General features: G+C 41.0%; 1 protein-coding gene across 10 annotated transcripts in view; it reads left to right on the top strand.

Annotated features, from left to right (window-relative positions):
* nav2a (neuron navigator 2a) overlaps positions 1-23187 on the top strand; it is a 118041-nt gene that overhangs the window by 20903 nt on the left and 73951 nt on the right. For 9 of the 10 annotated variants that reach the window (XM_039794513.1, XM_039794502.1, XM_039794506.1 and 6 more), the window contains exons 2-4: positions 7152-7269; positions 11083-11135; positions 22355-22427. In XM_039794513.1, the coding sequence (XP_039650447.1) occupies positions 7152-7269; positions 11083-11135; positions 22355-22427 (244 nt within the window). Of the gene's footprint in view, positions 1-7151; positions 7270-11082; positions 11136-18484; positions 18523-22354; positions 22428-23187 lie in introns of those variants that run through there. The other variant, XM_039794512.1, reaches the window with a different exon arrangement.

Below are 23187 nucleotides of genomic sequence, written 5' to 3'. Positions count from 1 at the left end.
ACAAGAAAATATTCACATTTAAAAAGATGGAATTAAGTTAATTTTGACTTTTGATACATACAGATTAATAGATTATTAAAATACTTTTAGTTTAATAGTTGACAATTAATTAAGTAATCAATTATTCTTTGCAGCTCTACATAATATGTAAAAAGGTCTATTGCGAGTGAAAATAAGTTTTTGTAGGAACTCAGGAATGTCCTGTTTGTGGGCGTTTCTGAAGCATCTAGCATGTATAGCCATGTATTTGAAAAAACAAGAAATTCTTACTCCTCATCATAGTTACAAGAAACTTGATTTGTGCAGATTAAGGCTTGCTAAATATTTTACAGATTGCGATTATTTTTACATTAAAAAAACTGTAGCATTTTTCCAGTTTGACCATTTTTTGTAAAAAAAAGCAAGATTTACAGAGTGAAAATATTCTAAAGCCAACAGGACAAATACAAATTCCACCAACATTGGCCTAAAAACTAATGCAAGTGTGTGTGCCAACATCTCTGCAGTGTTTGCTTAGCAAGCACTGAACAAGTCAGTGTCAGTGCAAACAACAGAAATGTAAATGCGATGGAGTTGCAACAGCTGAGTGACAGTTCCATGCTGTAGACACTTAAACACACAAACACACACACGGCCACAAGAAGTACTACAGCACATCTGCTTCGCTCCTCCTACTGTATAATCAGCCTTAGTCATGATATGTCGTGACATTTGCTAAACTTAATGCCTCTGCATCTGCAGCTGAGCCATCCGCAGCCAGAACAGAAAACTCACTTTTCACTCCTTCAACTCAAGGGTAATCTCCCAGTGGGATACCCTTGCTGCCCTCGCCCTCCCTCCGCCCAGGCTGACCCAGCGCTGCGGGGATGGACTGTATGCGGTCATGACCTTCTGTAGGCATCGCACACCGGCCTGGTGACTCAGCAAGCAGAGGCAGCGGGGATGCTGGATGTGAAGCATATTTGTGTGTTTGTGTGAGAGAGAGAAAAGAGGCAGCTGTCTGAATAAGTGACTCATCGGTGCTTGTCACAGGCTTTGAACCGCTGACTCTGTGTCCCTTTTTAAAGGCTTAAATTGGACATCATTATGTGAACATGCACATGGGTCCAGGCTTTCATGCAGTACGTGTCAAAGCATGGTCGGTTGTTTTTCTTCGATCCGAGTTCAGATCTAATGTCACAATGTCAATTTACTCTAGATAGCCTCAGCCCACTGTGTGCAATGTTAGAGTGCTTACTGCAGGCTATTATTCTTTTCTTTGGATCCCTTTAGTCTTTCTGTGGTCCATACAAGATAACCAATTTAAATAAACAGCTAATGTATAGAAATCACACAGTATAAATGAAACAAGAGTAGGCAAAACATAAAAATCAAGAATTAAGTGAACAAAAATAAAGTAATGCAGTGTAGTAAGTAGTATGTAGTATGTTCACAAAGCGGATTTTTGTCTTTATTTTGCAGCTGTTGACATCTATAGTTGTCTGTGGGGTCTAAGTCTCTGACAGTGTGAATGAGTCAGTGTCATGTTGCTTTCTCTGGTGACGGGAATGTCCCTGACATAAATTTACAGCTCCTAAAAAAAGACCCTCAATCCCACAAGTAGAAGGCCGGGATTATTGTGAGTTTCTGGGAATGGAGGGATTTTACCTCTTGGAAAATGTATATTGATATGGATCACTCATGGATGTGAGTGATGCTGTGCTGAGCGCTGTGGAACGATTAGGAGTGAGGCCTTGGCGTGCTTATTATTTATTTTGTATCCTGTTTACAACTGTTAAAGAGTCGTCAGTGGCTGAAACCGATCCCAGTATGCATTAAGCCCAAATGCAGGGGTACACTTTTTTTATTTCATACTTCATTTTGAGGAATCTAAACCTTTTTTTTGTACAAAAGCCTTTTGTCATTAAGCCAAATTAGCCAAACTTGCAGCAGTGCTTAATGTTGCCTTGACACAAGCAGCCATACAACAATTGTGCCTAAATAAAATCCCATCTAAACTGAGTCCCGAATTAGATCTGCAGACATCTGATTACAGAATAAGTAAAGAAAGAATAAGAATCTAAGAAGTCTAACTTTTGATACTTTTCCTTTGGCACAGTTCCTTTGTTTCCTTTGGCACAATAAAAGCATTGATGTTTAATAGCCAACCCTACGCAGAAAGGGCCTGACATTTTACTTTGCATGGACCGTCCGGTGAGGTAATAACGCCCACCACTTAGCCTCTACGTCTCCCTCTTATCCATTCGATAAATTCAAATTCAGACATAATCAGAAATATTGATTCATCAGTCATTTACAACCCTGGGGAGTTTTGATTAACTCTTTTATTCAATATGCAGAGTGCTGCTCTCTGATGTAAATACTGGGCTGAAGTCAGTGACACCTCATTCCTGTCTCATAGATATTGAGTCCATATGGAGTCAATACTCCTCCTCACTAACCATGCATCTTATTAAAATCCCTCTCAGATCAGATGCCTGTTTCTCATCAGCCCCTCCTTCTCATCTGCTTCTCTTTCTGTGACCTCAGATCACAGAAGCTACAATAATGGCGCGGTTAATCACACATGATCCAGATTAATGCACATTCAGCTTTTTTTTTAGTTTTTGGGATTTCAAATATTAACATGGTCTTTGATTTACATCTGACTGATGTTGTAACATTTGGTTTTGTGGTGAGATGGACTTTTGTAGTTATTTATCACTGGGGAGGGTTATTATTGGTTACAAATAATTCATTTCTAATATTTACATTCGGAGCGTTTTTTCCCTCTATCCCGGAGTAGATAATTGTGCGTTCCATTTATCTCGGAACTCGGAAGCCGAAGCTGGGAATGACGTCACACCCAAGTTGAATGCGTTCCAAATTTAAGAGTCGGATTTCCATTGTTTTCATTAGCTCTGGCCAGGTTAGTCATTGTTAGCAATGCCAGTTTATAACACATTACGCTGTTTTTTGTGCATACAAACAGCATAACAACATGTCCACAGATAGAAGATGGACAGGACTGTGTGCACGGCTGATTTAGTGAGACACAAAAAACACGGAAATGCTTATAACTGTATGTTACTACAGCTTTCACTACTGTTGATGCATGGAGCAGCCATGTTGGATTTGACCTCGGAAAATCTGAGTTCTGAGTACAAATGGAACGCACTATAAGCGTGTAGCCAGACCATACTCCAGCGCTGACACAGCGCTGTGGAGCTAGGTCTGCAATGCCAGACTATGTGAAATAGCTTATGACATAAGAGTTCAATTGTTTTAAATTGTAGTCCCGACCAACTAATCACAGTAGTTTGTAAGTATAGCAGGTCAGACGAAGCTTGTTGTTTTTACCACAAGGGGGCAGAAGAACTCCTCACACAGCCTTAACACATCGAGCCTTATACAGTTGTTATAGCTAGTGCGTTAGCTAACAGTTGCCTATTTAAACATCCAGCAGGCACAGAGCAACACATGTTTTCACTGCTGTTCAATGGATGAATGAAAGTCCAATATTCACACTCCTTTCATATCTGTTTTGGTCTCCACCAAGTTCTGAAAAAAATATCTGGCTCCTTAGCTGCTAAACGCTTCACTTTCTTCACCTGCTGCGTTAGCTGCTAACCTAACCAGCTAGATGCTAGGGGTGGGGGAAACAATCGATACAGCATAGTATCGCAATATTTTTTCGTGGCAATACTGTATCGATACACAGACGCCAAGTATCGATCTTTTATGATATATGGGTTGGTCTGCTTGACAATCACATTTTGCACCAATAAAATTGAAGTGAGATGAACAAACAGAGAAATGTATCTTTTTAGATACAATAGATGTTGACAAAATTGTCCTTTCGGGACATCATTTGAAATTGGGAAAAATCTGAAGTTGGGGAAAAAGGTAATAAATTGCAGTATATCGCAGAATATTGCAATATGTTTAAAATCGCAATAATATCGTATCGTGACATAAGTATCGGGATGATATTGTATCGTGAGGCCTCTGGTGATTCCCACCCTAGATGCTAATGTTAGTTGCTAACAGTCTGCGTGCTGTTTGTTGCTTGGCAGGTAGTGTAGCCTACAGTGGGTATATCGGAGCTTGTTTTCTGAAATGGAAATGAGGTTGTTGAGAGAGGTGAGACGTAGGCATTCATGGGCCGGTATGAGATTCTGACTGGTATGATAACTTTCAGCAAAAATATCAGACTTTCACAGTATTTAGGTATTGCAATTACAGCTTTAAAATATATTATTTTGAAATGTCTGGGTAAAAAAAACACAACTTTTTTTTTCTTCCATTGAACACAAACACTGCCACTGGGAGAGGGATTTCTAAACTGCACTTTGTGTCCTTGACGACTCATAAAAGAACAGCTCATACTGCAGGAACGGTAATACGGAAAACTTTAGTGGTTTGGAAACCGTGACTTTTTCAAACCGCGGTATACCTTGAAACCGGTAACAGGCCCATGCCTAGTGAGACGTGACCATACAGTAAATCTGTCATAAAACTAAAACAATGAGCTAGAAGAAGCTTGAAAGGTTAGTCAGGCTGCAGAGTGGGTGATGCTTCTGTGAAATTGTATTGCAAGCAGGCCTTCCATAGTACACATCATTTGATTTACTCTTAATATATAAAATACTGTTGTTTTTTTTACTTTTAAGATCTTTTATGAAGATGTATATGGCCATCTCTAGATCACAGTGTTAACATGTGTCATCCCTGCATATCTCCTCTTACAATACCTGAGCTCTCACATTCAAAGTTTGGAGCTTATGTTTTGGCTGACAGGAAGACATCAGAGACACAAAATGTGTTTTGAAAAGTTACATTTTCAGGACTTAAAAGGCAACTTGTTGTGACCTGCCCACTTCCCCTTTTCTTTCCTCCCACAACATCCCCATGTCTTACCCTCAGGCTGTTTGACCCCCCCTTTAGTTTCTACCTCTGTGACTGACAGCTACCCATTTCACCTCGATTTTAATTACACTCCAACCCCTCAATTTACCTGCCAGAAACTACTTCAAAGGAAGCTTACACACACACAAAAGCTCCTAAACATTGCACTTCCTATTCCCCATGACCAGCTGAGAGTGTGAATTGAAAGGATAGAGCCTAATCCAGCAGTTTGAAAGGTTTTTGAGCTCCGTGTGTCACTCAAGAGTCTTTTTATAAGTGCGTTTGTGTTTGGGTATGCAGCCTGTGTGATTTTAAAAGTCGCTCCGAGGCTCTTTGTGTTTAATGTGTGGTCGTGTACTCTCATAAACCTTTTGCATTTGAGCTTTGGCGTAAAGAGAAGTATATGTTTGTGCTTGTGTGTGCGCCTTTGAAGTGCACACACCTGTTGTATGCCATCACGAGAGCAGTGATTCACACGATGAGTAGCATGGCAGAAAAGCTCCCAGTCTTTTTATAGTGCAAACACAAAGACACAAGGGTCACGACCGTGACACACACCTCGCCATGCATGTTGCGCGTCCGTGTTTGTGTGTGCACTCATTCAGTACTAATAGATGCACTTGGATTTCACAGTGATTCTTGAGAAAGTTTAAATGCACAGTAGAAAGCAGGTTACCGGCAGAAATAAGTTACACAGGAAATCCAACAATACTTTTATACAAAGTATATTGGCACCCTGGTAACTCCTGGTTACTGTATAATTTGTAAATGCAGCAAAGTTACAAGGCTCGTTTATTTGCCATTTTTCAACACAGGGTAGCACAATGCAATGTAAGTTGTAGTCCCTTTACAAGACTTTGGTTTATAGTGTGAATGAGGTCAGTAATCACATTTCTCCCCTACCCTTGACCTTATTTGAAGCAAAGAGCTTACTTGTTTTAAGAGTATTGTAAGTGAGTGGACATTTCTTTCCCCTTACAGTGCAAATATGTCTGAATTTTACAAATAATGTTCAGTTGTGGAAAAAAGGACATATTTAGACAAATAGGTTCTACATTCACTTACTATGTCTCTGGATTTCATGATTTTGAATATAAGGATGCATCACTAGGAGTAATGAGTATGTGTTTTATCCCGCAGTACTGCTGTCACGGTGATACTTTCCCTTCCTGCATATTCATACATAAAGGAAGCAGAAAACTGCTAACACGTGGAGAAATCCATCCTTGAAAAGTCAGATTTCTCGTTTACATACACTGAAGAAATCTGATTGATGCAGAAAGCAGACTTAAACGTACTCATTGTCACACCTCCACTATCATATTTTTTTCCTGACTGGTATACCTGTGTGTGTGTGTGTGTGTGTGTGTGTGTGTGTGTGTGTGTGTGTGTGTGTGTGTGTGTGTGTGTGTGTGTGTGTGTGTGTGTGTGTGTGTGTGTGTGTGTGTGTGTGTGTGTGTGTGTGTGTGTGTGTGTGTGTGTGTGAAAACGAGAGTGAGACATACTGTGTAGAGGGAGAGGTGTCTTTATTTAGCCGAGCTGTCGCATGCGTTTCAGATCCCTGTGGGGAACAAAACTGCTCTGAAGTTGCACTTGTTAAACAGACTCTGCAGTTTACAGACAAGCCCTGACAATGATACAGATCAAGATAGATTCATGAGGTATCGGTACCTCAAAAATAACTTCTTCTTCATTAGAAATAATGTTCTGTGCCACTTCACTTTTAACCTTTTGTGTTTTGCGAGATTTTTATTATCTCACCAGAAATAGAAGCTCACTTCTCTCGATGAGAGAGAGATGGAGTAAAGGAGAAAGAGTTTGGCTACTAATTATGAGGGAAGCTATTCAGATTATTCAGATGCTTGCTCTGCCCCCCTCCTCTTCTCCCCCCCCCCAGGCAGTGAAGGGTCTTTTCTGTCCCCAGAGAGTGATGTCAGCATGGCCCATTGAAAACAGCCGCCGTGCGCTTCGAGATGAATGCCCTGGCTGAGCACAATGGCCCCAATTTGAATACCACGCGGATATATGCCAGATCGGAGCCCCAACAAAAGAAAGAGGGCTACTCTGCTCCCATTCAACCATGTTGTTATTTTATTAGAGTCGTAAATTTGCTTCAACCATTTATACCTTTTGTAGTTTTCAAGTGTTTATGGAGTTTGAAACACGTGGACGGCCTGACGGGGTTGCCCTCTGTTTTGGACTGGATTTTATTTTGGTTTGGCTCATAACTGAACGCCGTGGTTTGTGTTTGTGTCTGACCGCAGATCTACACGGACTGGGCCAACCACTACCTTGCCAAGTCAGGACACAAGCGTCTGATCAAGGACCTGCAAACAGACGTCGCAGACGGAGTGCTACTGGCTGAGATCATACAGGTCGTAGGTAAGGAAAACACACTTTTGATTCCAAAATCTGCAAAAGAAAGCCAGCTCTGATCTTGTGGTCGCTGGAAAAAAAGTAAAAGACATCATTAGTTACATCTGAAGATATGACTGACCTTTACCGAACATGTAGTTGCTATTTATTATAAACAGAGGCACATCATCATCCAATAAGAAACTTTTCTTTTGCAAGAGAGTTGATGTAACAGAATGAAACTCTATTACCAGATGTAAAAATGACAATTTCAGTATGAATCATACAAAGAGTTTATTTACCCCTGCACAGTTGAATCATTTTCTCCCGTGAGGTGCAGATAGATTTAGGACAAAACACTATTGTAGAAGTTAACACCCCTCTATTTTAGGTTTGCTCTGAGGCTTATGAGTGAACTTGAAGAAGTTTGATTAATTATAGCTCCAAACAGTTTCTTATCTCATTCAAAAACAAAGAAAAACACAGAGCGATCTGGTGTGTTGTGATATTTATACTTCTTTAGTAAGATAATATAAGATAATCCTTAGCGGGGAAATTTGCAAAAGTATGAATGTCTAACAGAACCATGTCCTTAGAACAAACTGCAGACAGAACATATGCTGTATATAACTACTATATCTGAACACAAAATAAGGAAAGAAAATATGAGAGAAGCCCATTGTAACTGATGATAAAAGAGCAAATTTCTGAAGTAACTTGTAAGGTGTCTTCTTCTACATGTTAATTACAGTCTCTCCCTCATTGGTGAAAATGTGTTCACAACTTTGTAGAATCTAATGAAACCAATCTCATTTTCACATTGACCAATCAGGCTTGAGTCCCTTGTGTTTCAAAGTGTCTCATGAAGGGAATAGGAAACTTCACATGACAACAGAACTATGAAGATATTCATCATAGCGTGGGCTGTGAAAGTGGGCTGTTCCTCTGCGTTGTTGACCCTCACCCTGTGTCTGTGTCATCAGTCTTGTCATTTCGTCCGGCCGTGCTCAGCCTGTCATTTCACGCGCCGACAGCCTTGAGGCTGAAGCAGGCTGACACCAGCTGACCGGTGACTCAGCATGTCACTGACTTCTGTCTGCTCCCAGCTCTTCCCCCGACGTCTCTGACCCAGATTTATACTTCCTAAGCTCCGTTCGGCTTCATCCTGCACTGAGAGAAGTCTCACTGTTCTCATGCTGTTTGTTTTTTTGAGAGTTGGGTCAGGCTTGGGGCATTTTATACACTGTATGTGAACTATATTTACATCACATGCTTGAGAGCATCCTTCTCTCATACCATCACTTTCCACACTGGCTCCAGCTTTCTGCCTTGATGTTGGCTGCTTAAGTTATTCTGATTTTTCAGAATCAGCTTTAATGGCCAAGTAGCGCAAGTGTGAACATAAACAAGGAATTTGATTCTGGCTTTTTTTTCCAGGGGTGTACAGTAACAGTCAAACTTGCATACCTGTATGAGGACTGTAGAGTAACTGAGCTTGTTGTAGTGGAATACAGTTAGCCCTTTCCTGAAATACTACAGGAACTAACCCACAAAGTAAAAGACAATTGTTCACTGGTTATATTTGTATATATATTTTTATTTGTTTAATATGGAACTAAATTTTGTGTTTGCCCAGTCATGGACCCTGCATACGTCACTCGTACTGAACCTGATTATTCCTGAACCCTCACAGAGTTCCTCCTTCTCGGAGGAGACTTTTTTTTAATGGCTCATAGTAAAACTGCTATACGGTTCGATCGGTCACAGTGCAGGTAAACTTCTGAGTTCTGTTTCTGTGTACTTGCAAACGTTCCTGTGGTCGAAAAGTGCCACAACATCATGATCCCCTTCATCCAAGATTATATGTATTCTCACAACATCAAGCCTACTTGCAATATTTACACTCCGACAGCTGACCACGGCGGCTCTGCTCTCATAATAAAGCAACACGAGCCAGAGCCATCTATTCACCTGTTCTGCCTGCCCCGCTGCCTCCTGTCTACAGGGAAAGAAACTCACACCACATAATCGCTGGTGAAACCGGAGCAGGCTGCCGGTGTGAGATCTGCCATACTGGGACCGAATGTGGCACCTGTTAAGCTATTTGACCAACACAAATTTAAGGTCAGGACTTTGGAAGAGGAAAAACCTCCAGATCAAGGACATCGGTCATGTTCTTATGAACTGTCCTTGAGGCAACCGTTAGCGTTAGGGTTAGATCTAGGATCACATCTGTGACCTTTTAAGATATTCTACTTGTGTCCTCAGCTCCAAGTCTTGGGATACTCTGCTCTTCTAAAAGAAGCCTTTATACAGTCTGGCTTCTGGTCTGTAAGCTGTTGCTCTGCACAAGCCAACCAGGCAAAATGTGTCCGGTTATTTTGGGAGCACTTAATGTGCCTCAAAATCACAGAGTAGCTGTCTCTTGTGGGTGTCACCACAGTGTGTAAAGTTTTACAGGAAGCACACCAACCATAGCCAACAGTAGGAGTGTTAAATCATCGATAATGTATAATATGCTATCTGACAGACCTTTGCTTAAATAAAGTATTCATCATGAAGCCTTTTTGTTTTGATTTAAAGTTTGTTAGGGATCATCAAAACCTCTAACAACTCCTCTCCACGTCATTATTTTAGTGATGTCCCAGTGCGTTTAGGGTGTGTACGAATCAACTTTTGCTAGTTTGACGGCGGAAAAAGGGTCCGTGAGCCAGGCGCATGGTTCAAAAGGGTTGTACTTAGTGTCTTAATTAATCATAGGTGTGTTTTGGACGAAACATGCAATAAACCAATCAGAGTGTCATCTCCCATTCCCTTTAAAAGCCAGGCGCATTTGTACCTTGGCGCGTTGCTATTATGATGGCGGATTTGCTAAGCAGGAAGGAGAGATTTTCAGGAGAAGAAACTGATCTGCTTGTGCGTGAAAGTAAAGCACCAGTAACCATAATAGCATGCAATATAAAATATATAGACATACACAATAATACTATTTCACATTGTAATATTTTGCGCTGTTAAAATAACAATGAAATGCTGCGTTATTGACTTTAGACCAGGTCTTTGTTGGTCAATGGCGCGATCACTTTCCGCTGCCTCAAGATAGCAATATGCCAAGAATGCACCTGAACACGCCTCCCTGTAAGACCAGCACACCCACGGGCGCAAAGATGGGTGCAGGTGCATTTGCTATTTAAACGACGTGGACTCCTGACAGGAAATTGACAACTGCGTCGGTCTTAAACTAGCAAAGACACTTGCGTCGGGCTTTGCGCTGCGCTGTGCCGGGTACAAGATAGGGCCCATTGTTTATTTACTCACCGGACAGAAAGAGGAGTATTTTCCCACAGGATAGGCATTGCAGTGCATACTGGAGTCCCGAGGTGGAGCTACACTGTGGGCCCCACCGTGCCTCCTGATGCAGGAGGCCGTGCTGTTGGCACAGTTGTCAGCTGTGAGCTGACAATCGTGTCTCAGCTGCTGTGGGCTGGGCCTCTTAATAAATGGGAGGAATCTTTGACAACCCACCCACACACACACACACACACATCCACACCCCCTTTTAAAAAGAAGCAGCACAACACACATCTCGGTCGGGCCCCCAGCGGCCCCGTTCCCATTTGCTGTGACCAGATAGCGTTTCATGTCTCAGCGGGAGGGGAGAGGAGGGTCGTCACATTCAGCGACATGAACACCTCTGCTCTCCTCACTCAGCCAGCAACCGTCTGGGACACACACACTCAGGGATCTCGACTGGAAATAAAAGAGAGGATTACCTAAAAAACTGTTTTCACAGTTTCTTTTATCTCTCTGTCTCTGCCTCCTCTTTTTGTCTCTCCTCAGCCAATGAGAAGATTGGCGATATCAATGGCTGTCCCAAGAGCCGTTCTCAGATGGTAAGTGACCTTCTAAGTTTGTTTTGGCCGAACGTTGTGAAATGTACCTCTGTGTGTGAATACTTCTCTGAGGTCCCATCTCACCGACTGATGTGGCCCTCGCTGGGAGCTGCGGTGCAAAATTCACTGGTGAATAGCGAGTCCATTTATTTTTACTTTCGTGGTCGTGCGGGCTGCCGTCCGTGAAACATCTGGCTCAGACGTCTGGCAGTTGGCGCTCAGTTGAAAGCATCGCAGGCTTTGGTTTTGGGGCCAGTTTTGCCTCATCTTATTACACTTGCAAAGGAGAGTGCATTCCTCTCATCTCCTGCAGTGAACAGAGGCAGGGAGCATCAGCACTGATGACAAAGAAAATGTTTGTAGCCAGTTATGATGTGGTTTTGTCCACAGTGACATTTAGCAGATATGTAAGTGGGATTTCCTTTATAACGCTGCTGGTGGGATCTCTGTGTTTTCGCAGTTTTGTGTTCTCTGTGGGAAATGAGCCGACAGTGCCCAGGGCAGGGCTGCCCACCGCTGAATGTGAAGGGTCGTAAATTGGGCCAGTGTGCCAGCTGAGCAGGCTATTTTTGGCGACCAGCCAGACTACTGAAGCCTCTCAAAGCACCAGAAAGAGAGAGAGAGAGAGACGCCCATAGTTAACAACTGAGGAGGAGGTGGAAGCACAGCTGATCGCTCAACCCTTCCTCTTCATTGCAAACATAGACCCATATTACTATACTTGTGAGGACATCCTGGTGTTCAGATTGATTTCTAGTTTTGATAAGAATTTTAGAGTGCTCTGTGTTTTTATGTGGGTCTGTTTCTATGTTGTGCTGATTTATGTAAGAATTTTCTCCACCTTTGTGGTTAAAAAAAAAAACAAAAAAAAAAACCCGCTTTGTAGATGATGAAGCCTCAAAGTATATCGGTCAGGATCCATTCTCAATTTAACGTAACTGACAGTATAGAGCTAGAGCCTGAACCACGAAGCACATTCAACATCTGGCCCTCAGTGAAGTCAGGTATTGCCCTTTTGGTTAACCTAACATTGGTCATCCTGGATAACCATGTTCACAAAGCTCAGTTAACTATGGGGTTACCCCATGCGGCTATGAGCGTGTTAATGTGAAAGAGTCAGAGTTTTAATTACGAGCGACGTCACCAGAAACATGAATTAAGTACTTAATGGGAAATGAGATACCCATGGGAAAAGTTGGTTATAGGGACAGCAAAAGTTGAACTTAAATGAGGTGAAATGGATATCATCACACAATACTATTCTGCTATCACACAAGCAGAATAGATTAAGAAGCTGTAGGAAGACTAGAGAGCAGGAAAAAAAGCAGGAATTCATACATATGTGAGTATGTTTTTGATGATGAACAAGCTATTATAAATGTGTGATGCACAATGTTAAAAGTAATGTAAGACTGTAGGAGAGGAGAGAGGAAAAGAAAGGAGTTAATGCCTGATTAGGTCTACTGACCAAAATGTTTCATTCTTAAGAGAGTTAATTAACTTGTGTGGATTATATCTCTAATAAAAGACAACAGAGCGTTTAGTTTTTTTTTTCCAGTTATCATCACAAGGCTTCATGTTATTCTGTTGGGAATTAAAGAAACTTTGCAATAATACAATTAAAATATAGCTTTTAATCGTCATTGTTATTTGTCATAAACTAAATAAATCGCAAAGTGGAAACGCAAGTCTGAAACGTGATTCTACTTATTATATATATATATATATATATATATATATCTTAATTTATTGTCACTTTATTGTAAAATCAGTGCTTTTGTCCATGTCAGAATCGTGGATTAATGATGAATCTCTTTTTCCAGTCAGCTGCTTGGTCAGTAGTTGGGCAGGTTTTGATCTGATCATCTGAAGTGAACATGCTCTAAGGCAGGTTACACTGGAGATCTTACCTAATACCAGAAAGCCAGAAAAAAAGAGAGTTGAATTCAAAATCACTTCAGAAATTCATGCACTAAGTCATATTAGAAATAGCTTAGCTCCCTCTCTACTTCCTGTCCCACTCACTCTCAATTAGGCCCCCAGTCGCCTGTAATTGAGCGTTTTGCACTCTTCGGTCTCAGTGGTCTGGGGGTCTCTCTGTGGTTTTGTTGTGCTGTTATCAACATCCTGTGTAGCCTCTCTCACATCCAGCACCGCTGTCATCTGCAAACACAGCAGCTTTTTTTTTTTTTTTTTTGGAGAAGAGAAAATTGCAGGATACTTCTGAGACAAATCAAGTGGTTCCAAATATATAATATGTCTGTGATTGTGTCCCGAATGTTCATTGATGGTGTGTGTCAGTCAAGAGGGACACAAGAAATTATTATATTATAGTGTACATTCAAGCAATGTGATATTGTTGGTTGGATAGTGGCTGTCAAAATCAAAAAAAATGTTGTGCCTGGATAAGCTTAGATGTTGCAGTGTGTGTTTGTGTCTGTAAGTATTTTTGGATGGCGGGGTATAATCTCAAAGTAGGTTCGCAAAATCTGACGCACTCAAGCAATGCTAAGGGCAGGTGCAACCGCAGTCATTATGCAAATGTCTGCTTTGTGGGTTGTTGTACTGTCAAAACAAACACGCACAGGTCCTGAGAGTTTAGTTGGCAGCTGGGGTGGAGGAGTGTGTGAGCCCACTTTTACTGCACTTGATTTCATTGCTTTCAAGCCCCCAAAGCTTCCAAAGCTGCTGCCAATTACCACCACTTAACTTAACCTCCGTTTCTAAACGAATAAACATGGAAATGAGCTCCATCGGTGGAATAAACTGTAGCACTCTCACCTCACTCTCACGGTAGCTGATTAGCATGCTGGCTATCCAGGCTGGAGCGAGAGGCTGTTTTTACAACTGTCACATCCTCGTTAAATGGACCCCCATCGTCGGGTCATTCATCTGCCACCCAGTCAGGCCTTTGTGTGTGTGTGTGTGTGTGTGTGTGTGTGTGTGTGTGTGTGTGTGTGTGGCTTTGGCCCAGAGCGAGGGCGTTGAGTTGACACTGAGCTGTTAAAACCACACAGGATGCCATGCGCACACAAACAGACATACACAGGGTGTCTCATCCAAGCATCCCATGTTAAAGCAGCAGCTTCTGAATTAACCCTTGTGTTCCAGACGACCACGCAACTTTCTGTTTTTTTCCAGGTTTGTTGTCACTATTTCCGACGTTTTTGTTGATTTTTCTTTTTTGGGTTAATTAGATTTCACCTGCTAGGGCCTGGGGAATAAAACAAGGCTTTACAGAGATGTTTCTATTAGCCAAACATTTCATCATCCTCATTTCGTTAAGTGCTATTAAAATCTGACTATGGATTTTTTTACTTAATTTACTTGAGATACTATGGACCAACTTTTTCAACAAAATATTTCATTGGAAGAAAGAAGTTAAAATGAAAACTGGCAGCATGTTGTACCAGGACACTATTCCCTCAAAGAGATGTTGCTGTTGATTTGATGCAATGTTGTCACGACAAATGTAAATCCTTTCACTTCTATTGTTTGAGGATTGAAGTTACAAATATCTCAAAACATGGACAAATAAAACCAAACTTTTCTGCCATTTATAAATGTAATACATTGTTTTTTTGTAATTTGGATGATCTGACCCTTTTAAATTACATTAAATCATGGGCCTCAGCAGATGAAATCTTGGACACGCTATACCTATATTTACATTACAAATTATTGCATAATCCATTACATGTATTCACAATTTGTGCTTTAGATAACATTTCTCTACTGGATATTGAAGAAGAAAAATGATTAGTTATTAAGAGTCTGGTTTTGTATTTGTTTAGGGTTTCAATCTGGACATTGTTTCTTGGACACACTCTTAGGTTTAGTTATTACCTGTATTCTTAATACCTTGTTTGCTGGACTGGTTTATTCTCTATTATCTGCCTATTGTATGCTGCTGCAAAAGAGGGAGGGAAGGAGAGGTGGAGGAGGTAAACTGACAGATAGGTACAGTAGAAACCAGCAGGACCAGGTGTTTATGGGCTTGATGGAAAAACCGACTGACGGAAGCCTCAACAGTCACCGAGGAATGTTAAATGAGGATACAGCTCCTCCACTTCATGCCAGGCTCGTTGCTGAGACTCTGTGATTGTGCCTTTGTGTGTCAAACCAGCCTGACAATAGAGCGTTTCTATATCTTTCACCCTGTGTTTCACCTTCAGGGTGCAGTGTCACTGAAAACTGCCATATAGTTTCTACCTGATCCAAACCCTACTTAACCTGATGGTGCACAGTCTGTGTAGTTTTAGAGATCACAAATTCAGACTGGTGATGGTTGCTTCTTTGACGCAGATGAATGTTGTGTAGATGGTGAAGCTTTACACAGGTAAGCAGGACAAGACCCAAAATATGTTTTATTAATGATTCAACGGGCTGGTAAATGTTTGATCAAAGGGAGCAGTACTGTGTGTGTGTGTGTGTGTGTGTGTGTGTGTGTGTGTGTGTGTGTGTGTGTGTGTGTGTGTCAGAGAAATCCCCAACTGCGTCAGCTGGTCAGAACTCAGGCGATCACCACCACAGAGCAATCACAGTTACTGTTTCTAGGCAACCAAATATACCAAACCTCGTATCTTAATTTCAGACCTTTATCGGAATATTATCTAATACCGTTTGTCTTCCTTGTGAAGGCTGCTGAGCCCTGGGCAACAAATGAACAGCATCCAAAGGAGGCGGACAAAATAAGAGAAACCCTTGACTGATTAATGCAGTCTAATACAACAGCGCTGCAACAAAAACTACCGCTGTGAAGCGTGTGTTAATTATTTCATGAGACTATGATCAAATCGTGCAAATCATGGTGTTCATGTTATTTTGTCCACCCCTTGTACATACACACAGACATACTGTGCTCGTTTGTTGCATAAGTAAGTCATCTGTTGCAATAACAGATAGTCCATTCATAGGAGATGTGGAGATGTTAACTGTTTGTTAATTATACAAAAAATGATTCCAGAAACCTCAACCTCGGGAAAAATGTGACCTCTTTTAAATGAATACAAATTCACAAATGTATTCTGAGCAAGCAAAGACATGCAAACGCATTAGACAACAAATTAAATCAGCTTTGCCTTAATTATTTTGCTCACAGTTCAGGGGGGGGGGATATAGTTATGTAGCCCGAGGACATTTGTGTTTTTATTTGTGAAAGCAGATAGTGTCAGCATGAGGATAATAAGGAAAATCTAAAACGGTATTTACATAACAGTTTATGAATAACAATACATATGAGGAGATACAATAAGAGACATATTTAAATGCTGAATTGAATTAGGGAATACACACCATGACGTGATTACAGACACACACAACAGCAAGTCTATAGAAATGCATTTGCTGGGCGCCCGGATTGCTCAGTTGGTAGAGCCGGCGCCCATATATAGGGGTTTACTCCTCGACACGGTGGTCCTGGGTTCGACTCTGACCCTTTGCTACGTGTCATTCCCCCCTCTCTCTCCTTTCATGTCTTCAGCTGTCCTGTCAAATAAAGGCCAGGAACATGCCCAAAAATAATCTTAAAGGTCCCATGACATGGTGCCTTTTGGATGCTTTTATATAGACCTTAATGGTCCCCTAATACTGTATCTGAAGTCTCTTTTATATAGATCTTAGTGGTCCCCTAATACTGTATCTGAAGTCTGAAGGGGGCAAGGTGGAGGGTGGGGGTGTAAGCTTGACCAGCTGCCACTTTGCTCGTTTGAAAGCCATGATGTCTCTCTCTCATAGGTGGGACAAATTCTCTGGGCGGGCAAAGCAGAGAAAGGGGAGGTAACCTTGCTCCTTATGACCTCATTAGGAGAAGATTCCAGATCGGCCCATCTGAGCTTTCATTTTCTCAAAGGCAGAGCAGGATACCCAGGGCTCGGTTTACACCTATCACCATTTCTAGCCACTGGGGGACCATAGGCAGGCTGGGGGGACTGATATTAATGTTAAAAAACCTCATAAAGTGACATTTTCATGCCATGTGACCTTCAATAAAATGAAATGCATTTTCTGAAGCAATAAGACCGAATATGCTGCCTGAAGTTGGCGTGTGTGATTTAGCATCATGGTGTGTGTATCATAGCTGCCAGTGCGTCATTTCTTTATCAATAAGCAGTGAGAACTGGCACTTCCCTGAGGCGTTGAAACCTCTGGATACATTTTTCATTAAAGAGAGAGAGAATTATTGAGGCAGATGTCAAAGTTCAGCAGGTGAGCAGGTAGCTGAAATCTGTGAAACCTCCTGAGAGAGTGAAAGTATGTGTGGGCAGATACTGGCAGAGTTAAGCACACAGTCATACAGACTCACAACCATCTTAACGTGATCAGAATCCACAAGACCCAACTGTCAGAAAGTCAAACGGTACAGAGATTTCGGCAATGAAGCTGACACACTAGAGTCAGACTGATAGATCAGAGTTGCAGCATATCGGGCCAATATTGTGTCTTTTCCTCCAGGTTAGCCAAATTATTATGGAAGAGCAAACAAAGGTGAACGGAACCATTATTAGCCAAACTGTCCGTTTCAAATATCCATCACAGTTTAAAACCGGATTCTACTTCAACTTTGACCTTCTGTACCTACTGTCGCAATAAGGGACATTTTTGTGTACTTACTTTCGATAATCCGTCCACCTGTCTGATTGTCTGACCACTTGTGTTTGATGTTTTAGCGGTGTCGCCTTGTTAACAGATCTCAGCGGTTACTTTAGCTAGAGACAAAAATAAGACTCAAGTTGTATTAAAGCACAATTATCATTTAAAGGCAGATGTGAATTCCGGTGCCTAAACTAGTATTTAAAAGTTTTGGTGGTGTGCTTCACACTTTGTTTTTGTAGCTCAATATCAAACTTTCTCAGTGGACTTCACAGACGTACAGCAACAACAATCGGTCTAGTTTAAGTTGAGGCTTTTGCGTCCCTCGATGCCCTTAATGCTGCCTCTTAAGGCTTTTTCATTCTGCAGAGAATAAGGTTTCTGTATTTAAATACAGAAATGAATTGCTTAAGATCAGCTATCAGCAACTTTGGTTTAAAAATATCGGCCTCAGTATCAGTCTTCAAAAGCTATCAGTCAAATCCTGCTCCAGACACGTAACACTCTGTCTCACACACACTCCCTCCCTCCCTTTAGCTCTCTCTCTCCTCTCTCTCTCTCTCTCTCTCTCTCTCTCTCTCTCTCTCTCTCTCTCTCTCTCACGCATTCTCTCTGTCTCACACACAAACGCAACACTAGCACCCGTGTGATGGGGAGAAGTGTTTGTTCAGAGGGCTGTTGGCTGGCCAGCCCCATGCTGCCAACAGAGCAGAGCAGGAGGTGACGGTGGCCTGGATGGAGGTGTGAAGCCAGGCAGAGCAGTCACGCTGTAGGAACAGATCACACATCCAGGCAGGTAGGAGCCACCAGCGGTGTCCTTCAGTGTTTATGAGGATTTGTTGCCGATTTCTCTTTGGGCTTGTTTAGGGGTGTTTAGTTCTGATGATCACAAGAGTTTAAACAGAGAATTATCTGTGTTATATTACACTATACATATTCTCGTTAGTATTCTCTTAATTTGGTCTTTTTGCTCTTTTGACTGTTTTTGTAACTGCGTACTTGGTGTAGCTATATTCTTGAAAATGTTGTCAACTTTGTCATTTCACTTTTACTTGAGTATGTTTTTAATCATCCATCAGCCAGCGGTCTTAGCACTAAATTTGTGGAAACAAAAGAAGAGTAATGAGCTCTAAAAGTGGACATAAGAAATCAGCCCCAAATTACTTTTACCATCTTGTAATAACTGGTTTAAAGTCATGTCAAGTAAATACGTTTTCAATAAGCCTGCAACAAATACTAGTTTTCTTTATTGATTAATGCATCAGTTAATTGATAATTGTGTTTTTATGAATTGCTTAAGACTTTATGATTGATTGGATATTATGTGTACCCAATCTGACATCTTCTAATAGTTCATTTTGTTTTATAATATTAATTAATATGATATGATATGATGATGATGATGATGATAAAAGCAAGAATAGCTTTGCATTTCTGAAGTTGTAAATGGCAAAGTATTGTCATTTTTACTTGATAATGACTTTGTAGAACATAAATCCAATTTTCAGAATTGTTAATTTTCTGTTCATTAGTTACGGATGAAAAAGAGAAAATAATGTTGTGGTGGTGTTGGCATTGTTGCCTTTATTTTGTATAGCTGACAGTAGAGAGGTGAGAGAGAGGGAGGAAGGATGACATGCAACAAAGGTCCCCAGCTGGATTTGATTGGAGATGTTGCAAATACTTGTACAGCGTCTTAAACCTCTAGGCCAGACTCCTAACAAAAAGTGTGACCTTTTATCAATACATTAACCTATGGGATGTACTTAACATCACAGACCACTCAGTGATATAGAACAATAAAAGAATACACAAGGGAGGATTATTAATTAATAAAGTGATTGGCCTTAGACTCTGTAGCTGGTGGCAGATTCTTGAGTTAAATAGTGTTCCTCTGGCTTCTTTGAGCTCTGGTCCCTGCCGGTTTTAAATAGCAAGAGGTTTCAGTATGGATACCCCCTGAGAGGCGGGGCTTGGGCGCATCTCAGCAGGACGGGCCTGGCATTTGTGATGGGGTATCTTAATGAAGCATATTTTCTGCAGGCTGCTGCTATTTAAACTCCAACTATACCAGGGGATTTTAGGCAGTAGGGGAGTGGTTCAGTCACTCAAAGGAAGTTTAGGCCCGGGGTATTATAGAAAGTCTCCGGGTATGTCAGTGGGCATAGAGGGGTATTTCAGATCAGGTTTATTTTTAAAGAGTCTGCGGTATTCGTAGAGGCCCATAGTCTGCATTCCTACTCTTGCTACGTTTTTTGCTGCATCACCTCGAAGGGCAGCACATGTCAGCCCCTCTAACAGCTGTTTCTGGGGTCAGAGGTCACGGAAATGACAGCAGGGGTAGCACTGCTGTTTCAACTCAATCCACCAGCCTCTTCACACACTAGCATGGCTCAGACAGACATGGAGTTTAAACTATGAGTAGAAAAGGGTAGTAATCAAATAGTGGATTGGTTAATAACAATGTGGTACAAGAGTGAAGTAATCACTTGGACGATGCAGCAAGTAGTAATCAAACAAGCACTGTGTCAATATCTGTGTCTGTAGATGAACTTAATGGTAATAATCTGGTTTTGTGCTTTAATAACTCTACAACCAATATTGATATGGTTAAATTATGTAAGTATTACTTTTGTGGTAGTGGATGAAAGTTATAGCAATTGAGTAGTAGATGCTGCTCTAAAGACACTCTAAAGATAAACAAACAATACATGAATAAATGTAAGTAAAGCAAATGCATAGTAAACAGTTGTATCTACAGTATTGCACACATTATTGCACAGTTTTTCTGTGTGTTTGTGTGTGTGTGTGTTTTCTCCCTGTGGTCTACTGAAAGCAGTGCTAATTGTAAAGATATAGCCAACAGTAACTGCTATGATGTGACTAACAGTAACGTGGTCGTCAATGTAATTAACATTATTGTGGTCGTGGGTTTCACTAATAGCAATATGTTGGGCGAAACTAATAGTAATATGGTAGAAGTTTTATGTATTTGAGCTTTTACTTCAGCTTCTCACCTCGCAGCCGGATACTTCCTAACAGGAGAACCAAAGAGGGAGCTGTAGGTCAAGCTATATTTAGTCTCCGCATATTAAGTGTAATCACGTCATTAATCTTTGGTGAGTGGGACCCTCCCAGTTGCAGCCCACACCCGGCCTCATTTACAAAGGACACAGTTCATCTGTATTTTAGTTAAGAAACCACCTGGAATATCACTGCTCTATATTTGTACTCCCTTGGCTGTGAAATTATATTTGTATTTTCATTCAAAATGGGTTTGTTGCAAGTACATTGTGGCAAGATTAGCCTTAGTGTGTTATAAACCTACTCTGACTGGTAATAAATGTCATGCTAAAAAAGATTTAGCACCTCTTTAACCTTTTGTGCATACTGTAAAATGCTTTTAAATGTCCATTGAACAGTCAATTCTTCAGTTAATTGCCTTTCCAAAAGCAGCACCTAACAGTCAGAGCAACGGCCGTGCCATATTGATATCTTTTGTGCTGTACCCGGTGTGTTTGCTCATCGAAAACAACAGTTGGTAAACTTTGATCGCACGATCATTAATCTGCAGTGACTCTGCTTGATGACTTGTTTTATGTGGTTTACTTTGTTAGTACGTGGGCCAGCCAGCGGACTCGCTGTATAATGGATCACATGGGCTCTAAACAAAGCCTGTCTGCCTATCAAATCCTCTTGCAGTCCAGTGACAGCTCAGCAGTCTGCTCAGGTTGCCAAGGCTGCTGTCATAGCAACTGTGTCCGTATAGATTGTTTGCCTCTTTTGTTGCTCTGCTGACAAAAGTCTGATTGGTTTGAAAATTCTGTTTTGACTATGTCACCATGTGGCCCATATTGTTGTTTTTTTTGCCCTTTGCACAGCACAGTCAGTGACTATATGTAAAGCCTTTCTACCACTTTCCAACCCTGGTACTGTAGGTATATGTTTGTTATGTCTCCCAAAGAGGTTCTGGTACCATTTCATTTGTTTGTCTTTCAGCTTGATATCTCGTAAATAACAGATTTTAATAAAATTTTGTGGAATCACTTATTTTCCCACTCTTCCTACAAATCTAATAACATGTTTGGATGAGTCTTAAAAAACACATTACTTAGTTTTGTTTATATCCCATACCATTTCCATGTAATTCAGAATCAGAAACTGTTTATTGCCAAGTGCATTTGCACATACAAGGAATTTCACTTATGTATGTATGCATTTCCTCAGTACTTTCTAAGATTTCAATTGTATGCTTACTGGCGTCAAATACGTATTTACTGGCAAAGTCAATCCAATAAACATCAACACATTTAGTTACCCATTATAACTGTTTTTCACTGGTCTAACAGTATCAAATCAATGATTAATAAAGCATGTATGGATCTGTATTTTATCCCTGTCAGTGTTAACGTTCAGCACTTCTTCTGAAAATTATAACATTTTGTGCTGCCAGCTTAGCTTTCTAGATAGACATGTAGATATTCACTTCCAGTGTTGGCATTAAGCTCTCATGAGAAGCGTGCAAAAGACAGACCAGCATGCTTCCTCACATTATACAAATATGCAAATTTGAATGGAAATGTGCCGGGTGCAGTGTCTTACAGCTGTGTCTGTGTCTCCCTGTCCAGATTGAGAACATTGATGCCTGCCTCAGTTTCCTGGCAGCAAAAGGAGTCAACATCCAGGGTCTGTCTTCAGAGGGTAAGCTGGACTTTCACTGGAACAAAAGTGGTAGACCAAAACCTGGGCCAGGCCAGGCTTGTTCTATCTACTAAACAAATGGCCTTTGTGCTATATGGGGGGGAGAGGGAGAGAGATAACCAATGTCTACTTGATACATTGAAGCATTTTTATTGGCAAGCTACAGGACATACTACATTGATGCCAGACAGTACACATTAAAACATGCAGGCTTGATAGGGCCTGATTACCCCATACATAAAACTAATGGACCTGAAAGTTTCCTATAGCGCAGTGGTTAAATGTTGCCTACTTCAGAAAGTATTTGATGTTGGCTTAATTTTTTATATCATATTATTCATGCAGGAAACCTAAGAATTATAGTAATGGTACTAATACTACTAGTGTTATCATTGGGCAGAACAATGAATAAGGGGACAGTGATGTCCGCTGACAGCAAGAAAGACATTAGGTCAGTTCTCTGTTCTGTAAGGAGTAGATGCAAGTTACATTGTATTTGTTGTGTTTTCAGGCTGCTGTTGGATACAGCTTTGCAAGAACATACAAGTGTACTCACTGCAACTCAAAGCCTGTTCACTTAATGGCTTCTATGCCAGATAAAGGTGCTAGCAAGTCAAAATATGGCTTGCATGTTCTTCTAAACAATAAGTGAACAGTTCCACTAAAACTAGTAGAAGTCCATTTAAAAGTGACCATTTAAGTCAAAAGTAAAATGTGTTTTTGTTAACTCATCCGTTTTGGGGTACACTGCTGGCTCAAC

Source organism: Perca fluviatilis, chromosome 3 (genome assembly GCF_010015445.1).
Source record: "Perca fluviatilis chromosome 3, GENO_Pfluv_1.0, whole genome shotgun sequence".
Taxonomy (NCBI): Eukaryota; Metazoa; Chordata; class Actinopteri; order Perciformes; family Percidae; genus Perca; species Perca fluviatilis.
This window is presented reverse-complemented; position numbering and strand designations above follow the sequence as displayed.